Here is a 10,158-nt window from a genome sequence, read left to right on the forward strand (position 1 = left end):
CACAAAACAAACACGCTCCACCGCGTTACAGAGAGAAGAGGTAGGTATGCTTGAGCCAAGCCCCCGAGTCCGCCCTTTTAAGCCACGTCTTTTGTTCCCAAATTAGTCATCTCTTGCAGAAAAATCAAGCTGGTTTGGGAAGGGGGAGGGGGGCAGTCTGCAGCCCCCGGGTTGAGCTTCATAATGCACTTTGGACAGGAGAAGTCAAGCTTGAAAGCACAGACGAGAGTTGAGCATCCGGGGAGGGTGGCAAGAGCAAAGCTCCGCGTTATTGCTAGTGTGTGGCCAACCAGTTAAATCCCTGGGAGAAGAGGCAGCACAACAGCAGCAGTTGTGCCCGTTTAAGGCAGCATTTCTACTAAACTAGGTTCCTAAACCACAACTATCTCCTAAACATGCAAGACTAACAGCTCCCATTTCAAGAGAAACACCAAAGCAATTGGCTAAGCTGGTCCTCAACTCATGACTTGATGCTTCTCCAGGATAAAGCCTTTCCCGAGATGTGCCGTCCCCGGCTCCCCTCCTCCCGCAGCCCCAGGCCCCTGCCCCGAAGCCCCGCACAGCCTGGGCCAAGCGACCCAAGGCAGGTGCCAGGGAAGCCTTTCCAAGCAGGCAGGGGAACCTTGCAGACGACCACCTCGGTTCTGAAAGGGGAGTCGAGAGCTGGATGGAGAAGGCAATTCGATACGAACGAGACGTTGAGAAAGGTCCTTGAGAGCTGGCCTGGCAGGGAACCAAGGTAAATGGCAACCTTTGAAAGCCAGAGGAGAGCAGGAGCTTTTCCTTCACGGTTGCCATCTCCTCAGGCACCTGCAGGCACACGCAGGGAGGTGCTACCGTAGCAGACTGGAGAAGGCCACGGTCCCTTGGACGGTGCTCACAGGTCCAAGGAGATCCCGTGGGTCCAAGCGCTGCATCCAGCAAAGTGCTGCTGGCTCAGACCAACCACTGCCTGAGCAACAGCGGCCAAAAAACCAGCTGGCGAACTTGAACCTTCCCCACGGAGCTCCTCAGCCTCGTGCCTGTGGCCAACACCCGCAGCCACCCACCAAGCACGACCACCCCGCTCACACGCTCCCGTCCGCCTGCGTCATCTGCTTGATCTGCCGGCTGTGGACCACCTGCTGAGCCCCCTCCGCAACCTGGTTTAATCGTGTCTCTAGAGCACTCCGGAGGTCATTTACTTTCACATCTGGAAGGGGGTTCAGGCCAATGAAGACCCCCTCCCCCTGTGCAGCCTCCTCCTCTTCGAGAGGCAGCAGGTCCCGTCTCCTCCGGCGGAGGTCCAGGTCCGCCTGCAGTTTCAGGTCCCGGTTCGGTTTGACATCGTGGTCCAGCTTCTGGTCCTCCTGGGCAGCCGCCCCTTTCTCAGGCTTTTGGGCAGGAGCATTCTCGGGGCCTGGCTTCTTCTCAGCATCGTTTGAGAGACCCTCATCCCCATGCCTCTGCTTGCCCCGCAGATCTCCCTGCGGGTCCTGGGCCACATCCACCACCTTCTCCCGAGGAGCTTCTTCCTTTACCTCCCCTTTGCCAGCCAGGTCGCTCTCCGAGGCCTGCTGCCGTCTGCCAGCACCCTCAGCTCCCTCGGGGTCTGCACCTCTCTGACGTTCCCGTAGGTGCTGCTCGCTCTCCGCCACGTTCCTTTTACTGGAGGAGTCCAGCACAACTGCCAGGTCTTTGGGCTCCACCTGACTCAGTGCTTTGGCTTTAAGGTCTACTCCTGAGTCTCTTTCCAGACTCTTTCCTGCTACTCCCTGAACTTTGGCAGCCCCCGGCTGGTCTCTTTGGATGGGCGCTGTAGCTACTTCCACGGCTTTCAGGGAATTCTTCTTCTCATGGACATCCCTTCCAGCTTTGGCTTCACGATCTCCTCCTAAATCCTCCGCCAAGGGCTTCTTTTCTAGGTGGTTTCTGGCTGCTGGAATGTGTTGGGCATCCCCGTGAAGGGGATCCCAGTTCTCCGCGGCATTTTTAACATTCTCCTGTGGCAGCACCTTCCACTCCTTCGGAGGAACCCCAGGAATCTCACGCCTGTGCCCAGCCTCTTCCAGCTTTCCTGCAGTCCCCCTGCGCTGCTCCGCGGAGTCAGCAGGCTGCCTGCCCGGGCCCTGCGCAGGGAGCTCCAGCAGCTCTTTGCTGAGCAGCTTTGCAGCAGCTTCTTGCTTAGCTCCGAGGCCCTCGTCCTCCTTGCTCTTGGAGAGAGGCAGAGCGGGCTCCTGCTGCGTTTCCGCTGCAGAACAAAACCCAACACATAAAAGCTGCTTCTTATGAGTGAGAGATTCCCTTCTGCCACCACCCTGTTCTACACAACGGGGGCCAGGAGAAGAGATCGCACCATCAACGGCCACGCGGGAGAACAAGGACAGCCGTGGGGGACAGTGTTATCCCCATGCACAGGGGCCAGGGACCCCCACCTCAGAGGTCAGGGCTGGACACAGGAATGGCTTTTGCAGAGTGGACTCTGCCGTGTGCCAAAGGGACTCGGATCTCTCCCAGCCTGATGTTAAAGCTGCTTTGAGCAGCGATCAGCCCGCGGAGGGGTCACGCTCCTTGGCAATGTCCTTACCTTGCTTTGGCTTCTCCTCTCCTCCCTCCTCCTGCCTTTGCTGGTGGATCTCCTTGTGCTGCTCTTCAATTACAGCCAGCAGTTTTGCCTGCTGGTCAAGTAGCTGCTTCTGCTGCACCTGCTGTTCTTTGATCACCTGCAGCAGCACAGCATGATCAAGCAGTTTCGCCTGCCCCGCTTCTAGAAAAGGGAAAAGAAAGAAAGAAAGAAAGAAAGAAAAAAAAACAATCCATGACTCAAACCCCTCACTAATCATCTCTCAGCGCTGGAGGGGCTGCAGGGGCTTTCCTTGGCAGGAAGGTCGTGCTCTGCAAACACTGCCCATTCGCCAGGAGGGAGGGAAGGATGCGGCACGACTCTGCCGCTGGCTCTGCCGCTGGCTCCGCCGGTTCAATCACGGTGGCACCGCTCCAGCATACCTCCACCAAGGATGGCAGCCAAAAGCCCAGACTGGCTGCTCACTAGTGTACCTGCTAAGACAGGACACTGCCCTCCCATGAAGATTTGGGCGGAGGGACCAAAACCAAGCTCCCATTAACTGCTCGGGGAGAAGAGCCGCGAAGAGGAGGTACAGGGGAGCAGGTCTGCTGGGGTCCCAGTGCAGGGAAGGACGAGGCGGCTGCTTGGCACAGGAGCTGGAAGAGGACAGGACCAGCAGAAGTCAGTCAAGAGCGAGGGGTTCGGCTGCCCAAGCAAGACGAGCTGCTTTTAAAATGGCCTGCGGTGCCTGCGTAAGCTCGGCTCTCTAGATAAGCCAGGCTTTTCAAACACAGGTCATCTCTTTGAATGCACTGCAAAGAATTCATCCCAGCTAAACTGAGCCTGGAAAGGCCAGAAATGGCAAATGTGGAATCTTAAGAGGAACTGGAAGAAGTCAACTAAGGCACAGCACCAGGAGCTGCCCTCAGAGGGAAACTACCCGCATGGTGGGATAAACCTACACAGAAACATTGACCCAACACATGAGGTACAGACGCTGAGCTGGGTCTTTTCAGGGGGCAAGGCCTGGGTCACAGCCAGAGTGACGAGGGGCTGCTGTTGTCTCTCCTCCCGGCTTAGTCAAGTGAAGGTTTAGCCTGGCCCATGGCAGGAAAACACCCACCGAACAATCCTGCCGAAGATTTTGGCTTTGAGCGCAGCGAAAGGGCTGGGATCTTGAGCAGCAAACAAAGGTTTAACAGCCGAGTACTCTCGCAGGCAGCGGCACAGGTGGTCAGGCAGGTTGAAACCACAGCGGCGCAGGAAGGCAGCCCCACCTCTCGCCGAGCCACCGCAATAAAACTGAGCTCCCCGTGCCACGTGACAGGAGAAAATCCCTGCCCACCGGCCCTTCGCAGCCGCGAAGTCACACAAACCAGACGAGTGTGCTTCAGGCCAAGTAGAAGTGACTCACGCCGATTCACTCGCTGCAAGCAACACGTCACGCACAAACTATGAGTCCCAGGTCTGCACGGAAACGTCGCTGCCTTTTCTCCGCCCGGACAGACACCCAGACGTATCGTGTCGTATCCGGAAGGTACAAACCTGTGTGTCGCTCGCCTCCCACACCGGCAAGCAGCTTTCCTCCAAAACTCTAGGTGTTTCTAGACTGTTATGCCCCACAGGAAAGAATGTCAAAATTAATAGCCCGTACAATGCCATTTAAATTAAAAAGGGATGCTGTCCAGGTTAATCCTTCTCCCGCACACACTGCCTCCCCCTGTCCTGCTAATCACCCACAAGGTGATTACAGAGAAATATTTCCAGTTCACATTATGGTGCGATGAGCTGCCAGCCCCTGGAATTCCCCTTCCACTCCGTTTACAGAAAGCTGAGCTGCGAGGGGGAATTCAGTTCTTTCAAGAGAGCAATTGACTTCTCCAGATCTGTTTATTTTTCACACTTTGCTCAGAACAAACAATGAAAACAGAAGTAATTTCTACTATCTCGCTCTCTGAGACTGCCAGGTCCCAGCTCGGCATGGGAATGTTTAGGTTGAACACACAGCAGGCAAACGTTTAATGCCAAATCAAAGCGTTTCTCAGTGAGAGCTCTGCAAACACGTGTAAATCCTGTATTTGTCCAGCACACCTCTTCCACGCAAACAAAAGGCAACGCTATCTCCAGGTTCCTCCTTTGATCGTGAGGAAAGCAGGCCTCAGCCAGTGCTTTGGCTGGATTTTAACAGGCACTCTTCATAAAAAACATCTTAAACAATTATAAATTGAAAGTACCTGAGTTCACATAGCCCAGGGCAGCTACAGCCGGAGCACTAGACAACGGTCCCGTGAGGCAGCTAGCTCTTTGCAGGGAGCATCCTCGGAGCTGCATGCCCTCCACCTCGCTCCCGCAATGCCTTTTCACCCTTCCCACCCTCTCCCAGCCTCTGGGTACGAAGCTCAGCTCACAGCGGAGGAGCAGAACAAGCCCAGAGCACCTTTTGGTGGCGTCCTCATGGGAGAGCATCCCCAGCAACTCCCATGCAGATCGAGATGAAAAACCCCACGGAAACTCAGGTCCCTTCATCCTCCTTGAAACATGAAGAGTCCTCATAGTCCGTACCCACTACTAGCTTTTTACACTCACTTTTTAAACTCCCATTGCAATACAGAATGGAAAGAAAATAATTAGAAAACCAAGATGTAACCACCAAAAAAAGGGGAGGCCAATAGGCTCCCCAGGAGCAGAGTCTGCCCACTGCCATCGCTCATCAGACCAAACGCCCATCACCTTTGGACCAGAATACAGGCGAAAAGCCATGAGACCGCACCATACATAGGCTGCGAGTCCAAACTCGGGCTCCAACCCCTCTCGCAAGGCAGAGGCCGAAGGCAACGAGCTCAGCCTGAGGAAGGGCTGACCGCACAGCACCAGCACCGAGGCTCCATGGAAGGGGCAGATGGGGCTTTGCCACGGCTCCCCGCACGCCTACGTGCCCACGTCTCCCCCCGCGCTAAAGGCTGCGTCTGCCCCACGCCACGAGGCTGTAGGGCAATGCCCACCCACCTCCCCACTGTGCTACTGGGGTCCCCCCGTTTCACACCAGCCAAATGGTTTCACTCCACTCTCGTTCTTGCCAGGGCAGCACTGGGTTGCGCTCGAGCAGTTGAAGCAGCCGGGCCCGGGTGCCAGCGTGACTCACGTCCCGGAGCAGCCCTGCCAGGGGCCGCACCGTGGAAGAGCCAGCCTGCGCCGCAGGCGTGAGCCTGCTGGAGACAGGCACTAATTGCTGCCGTCGCGGAGGTGACTAGGGCCTAAAGCTATGTGCTGGCAAGAGCCAAGAACGGTGCTGGCTGGCACCGTCCTCCTGCAGAGAGAAATCCTGCTCTCACAGCCCTGGCTCCCGGGAGGAGCCCAGCGCCTTCCCCTCCCCGCACGCCCTATGGACGCAGGCTCACCCTCCAGCTTGCTCTCTGCGTTCTCCTTTTGCTTCTCCTCAGCGTTTCGGGCCTCCCTTGGCTCCAGCTGATCCGCTCTGTCCGGGAGGGGCAGCTCCTGCTTTTCACCTGCAGACCAACAGACCTCTGCTGTCAATAAGGACGCTCCAGCGGCAGATGTTCTCTAAAATGAGTCCGCATCGTGTTGTCCCTCCCTGCCTAAGCCAGCACAGTTTATATTCAACCCAATAACTGCAAGGGAAGTAATAAAAAAAAATATTTAACAATCTTATAGACTCGTGGCAGCGTGGCAGCGAGCCAGCGCTAACTACCTCAGCCAATTAAAATGCAAGAAGAGTTCTAACTAGCTTTTAGACGGGCACTTAGCAATGTGTTACCTGTCAAGATCTCCCGGCTCCGTGTCCCCAGTGAGTTCAGAGACGCAGAGGAACAGCATGGCACCTGACATTTAGTAGGCTAGCAAACAACTGTTTGACAGATATTACAGTAGCTGTCAAAGCCACCAGATTCCTCCTTTTCCCCAACAGCTGTTGAAGAGGCTGTGCATGCTCACGTGCTAATCTCGTGAAATTAAAAGGAAACACTGGGATGTAGGTAGGAATAACCAAATTCCAGTCTCCCGGGGGGATTACAGGCCAAGAAGGGAGTTTGTTCAGACAAGCCACCGTAGAGGGAGCTTACCAGGGTCGGCTTCCTTCTCCACGGATTTCGCAGCCTCCTCTGCTTTCCTGGGGAGCTGGAGCTTTGATTTCTCCCTGTCACCTGCAGCCTCAGCTTTCTTCTCACCGTCCGGCACGGCAGCTTGCGCCTTGGCTTCCAGCACTTGTTTGTCTGGCTCCAGCCCTTTGTATGGCGGCCTGCCATCCTGCTGCACGATCTCCTCCAGGACGTTCTTTGGATTCTTAACGGGCTCATCAGTCCCTCCCCGCAGTTGGTTCTCAGCAAGCGCTTCCTTCCCTTGTTTCGGGCTAAATACCTCTTTCTGAGGATTCGGCACGGCTGGCTCCTCCAGCGCCGGCTTAAGCACACGATCGTTGGCTCCGCCGGGCACAAGCTTCTTCTCATCCGATTCCTCCCGCTCCCGCCCCATGTCCACTACCACTTCGTCGTGCGGGACGGGTGGCTCGTGGCGATGCGCTTCCCCCACGGGCAGGGCGATCCCTAGGGCGGACGACAGGCAGGGTTAGGGGGCTCGAGACCCATGGGAGACAGTAACAGGCAGCAGGTTCGCAGCACACCCAACACCCAGCTACCTGCGGCCCTTTTTCAGCCCTGCCTTTCCTTCCTCATCAGGAGGCTGCATTCCTAACGAGCCTCGAGAGCATCAAATACTAAACCACCTTCAGTCCACGAGGTAATGAGCCGAGATTGGGATCTTTATCTGAAATAGTCCTGCAACGTACACCGCCCCGCTCCAAAGCTGGCACCCTTTCCCCAGGTTCCTCGTTACCTTGATCGGGACGGTCGAGCTGCACTTTCTCCTCCGGCTTTCCTCTCTCCTCCTCTCTCTTGGGTACCTCCATGGGCACCTTGATTTGTGGCTGCTCCATCTCCTCCTTCTCATCCAGCAGCTTCGGTTTATCGCGGTCATCCTCCGCCTCCTCTACTGCCGGGTTCTGGTCTGCAAACGCGGGACAGTTAATTGCACGAGGTTACGCACGGCTGCGTTGTCAAGGCAATTGCTTTGTCTGCTGCGACCCCGCGACCCCCTTTACCAACACAAGCCGAGCAGCTAGCTTCCCTCCAGCGTCAGCACGGAGGGGTTGGGGCTTTTCTTCTGGGGTCGCCTGTTTGTTTTCCCTACCGAGGCTCTCTAGGGAAGGCCAGGCCAGGCCAGGCAGCGAGGCAGGGCCGGGATGGAGCCGGTTGCCGCTGCGAGCCCGTGCCGCCAGATGGTAGCATCCTCCCGGTTCCCCCGCACCGGAGCCCCGGGCACCGGGCACAACCGAGGGGGGCTCTGGCCGCAGCCCCTCCATTGCCCGCCTGTGCTGGCTGCATACTGCAGAGCAGTTCAAAACCTTTTTTATTTTTCTTTTTTTCTCCTCTTTGTGCACAAGCGCTCCCCCAGCCCTTCGAAGGCGGCACGGAGGACGGGTGGGAGGGAGGAGAGGTGTGCGACCCCGCAGAAGGCACGAAGTTTTGAGGAGCGCGATTAAACGGGCATCAGGGGAAAGTCCGGAGGGAGACGGGGGACTCGCCGCAGCTCCGGCTCAAAGAGATGGGATGTTTCTGGAAGACACATCCCAGTCCGACCAGTTACAGGGGTCAGCGCTGGAGTAACCACGTGGAATTCGTGGCAGGTCCCATGGGATGGGAAGGGTCCCTTCCGACCCCAGGGTGGCAGAAGACAACCCACACAGCGCGAACAGGGAGTGAACTCTTCCTCAGAAGAGCAGCAGGGGAGGAAATCTAATTGTTTCCCAGCACTGAAGTTGTTCTGCACATTTTTTTTCCATCCAACAAACTTTGAAAAAAAAAAAAAAAATCTATCTTCTGTAACAAAAAAAAAATTCCCAACTCTTCCCCCCATTTGCCCTCCCCCGTGCGATTTCCTTTGGAGAATTAATTCTATAAACATCTTTCAATTTTCTCCTCCCCCTCCGCAGGGCTGGTGCGATTTATTACAAGATGAACTCATGGGAAAGAAGCGATTGCCACAACTTCAGCTGCGTGGGCCTTACTGAAGGGAGGGGGGGCAACAAAATAAGTACAAAATCCTGGCCCAGAGGGATCCGTGCCAGAAGGACCCAGCATCGGTCCAGAAACCTGGACTCTCTGGCCCCCGGCTCCGCACCCCGTTGAAGGGACGAGCGGCGGGGCGCGCCGGCCTTTCCACTTTTTAAAAAAATTCGTTGGTTCGGGAATGACAGTGGGAGTGGAAAAGGACTCGGAGTTTCTGAGAAATTTGAGTCTAGTACCCAAGGGTCCCCTCTCCCCATTGAGGGACTTCCCAGGGTTCAGCAAGTCAGGGCAGGACGCTCCTCCTTTCAGGAAAAAATGGAGTGCAGGAACCAGTGCCCAGCCCTGGACGGGGGCCCTGGGAAGCAGGAGGCTGAGGCCGGGGAGGGGAGCGCTCGGCGCGCTGCGGATGTTCCCAGCTAAATTCTGGCCTCGCAGCAAAAAAATTATTTACTCTATTGGAGGAAAGTTTTTCGTTAATTGGTTCATGAAGCCAGGAGATGGCTGCATTTGGAGAAGACTGCGGCGCATCTGAAACCGGAGGATCCAGAGAACCGCAACGCGGGCAGAGCCGTTCCTGGGGTGGAAGGGAACGACGACCCGAGGCAGCCGTGTAGCAAGACGATGTTCAAGAGGGGAAATAAAAGAAGAGAGGGGGAAGCTTTCCATGCAAGTGGGAGATAGAGGAGTTAAAACCAGAACTACCCCTGCGCGCACGGCAGGGTTTGGCCAGAGGACCCTGCAGCAGGTGAAACCCCCAGGGGTCCAGGACAGGACCGAGGGGCTGGGGGGGGCCCCGCTGGTGGGAGAACCATCAGTCGTCAATTGAAAGGCAGGCGCATGTTCCCCACTCTGCAAACAATGCAAGAAAAGATGAAAACACAAACCAAACACAAACAAAAATAAAAGTCTCCATGCCATAATAAGACAAAGTCGCCTCTAAGCCGTCATTTGCTCAGCAGGAAACAAAATTAAGTTCATCATCAGGGCGTGAATTAACGACCTCTCACGCTGCATGGAAATCTGTAAGGGGCTATATGTGGTTTGCAGAGAACAATTTTGCTCAGGATGTGTAATAATGGCTCTAACTGTCTAGTCGCCCTCCAGGTCCCTTTGGAGAGTGTTACAGTAATGCTGCGCCTCTTAATGTTTTATGAGTGGCGTTGGACTTTACAGGCAAGGGCTGAGAGGCTGTAAAAGCTTTTTGGCTTACAACCACGGGACGCGGGCATTAGGCAGCACCAGGAGGGTTTGCTGCCGCCGGGTCCAGCTCACGATGCTCTCGGCAGCTCCTCTCTCCCAGGGCGGCGAAGGGAACCCAGGGCTTTCTGCAACCGATTTGTGCGTGTGCGTGCCGATGTGTTGTGGTTTGAATAAAATTTCATGATTAGCAACCTAAAAGCTTCCATTCCTCCCTCGCTCCTGGTTCGGATAGTAGCAATGGTCCCAGAAAGGCATTAAATCCCTCCTCACGCAGGTTTTTCTATCGCTCTTGTCCACCGCAGCAACAACCATAGCCAAAAGCTGCGTCCACAC

At 55.8% G+C, this 10,158-nt stretch overlaps 1 protein-coding gene across 1 annotated transcript; it reads right to left on the bottom strand.

The window, feature by feature from the left end:
- Nucleotides 1-1,067: 1,067 nt before the first annotated feature.
- LOC104167411 (putative sodium-coupled neutral amino acid transporter 10) lies at nucleotides 1,068-7,919 on the bottom strand. Its single transcript, XM_009707656.1, has 6 exons — nucleotides 7,748-7,919; nucleotides 7,394-7,564; nucleotides 6,625-7,104; nucleotides 5,944-6,051; nucleotides 2,567-2,746; nucleotides 1,068-2,230 (listed from the first exon to the last, which is right to left on the bottom strand). Exons 1-6 carry the CDS (start codon nucleotides 7,917-7,919, stop codon nucleotides 1,068-1,070), a joined length of 2,274 nt encoding a protein of 757 aa, XP_009705958.1.
- Nucleotides 7,920-10,158: the final 2,239 nt, after the last annotated feature.

The sequence above is a fragment of the Cariama cristata genome, unplaced genomic scaffold, assembly GCF_000690535.1.
Source record: "Cariama cristata isolate BGI_N322 unplaced genomic scaffold, ASM69053v1 scaffold31639, whole genome shotgun sequence".
NCBI classification, from domain to species: domain Eukaryota; kingdom Metazoa; phylum Chordata; class Aves; order Cariamiformes; family Cariamidae; genus Cariama; species Cariama cristata.

Excerpts from the sequence above, each read along its gene's own strand:
- LOC104167411 (XM_009707656.1), bottom strand. The coding sequence starts at position 7,919 with ATGGAGGGGCTGCGGCCAGAGCCCCCCTCGGTTGTGCCCGGTGCCCGG. Across the intron at positions 7,565-7,747 it reads GCCTTCCCTAGAGAGCCTCG|ACCAGAACCCGGCAGTAGAG; the intron begins GTAGGGAAAACA and ends CCGCGTTTGCAG. Across the intron at positions 6,052-6,624 it reads GGAGAAGGAAGCCGACCCTG|GTGAAAAGCAGGAGCTGCCC; the intron begins GTAAGCTCCCTC and ends GTTGGTCTGCAG.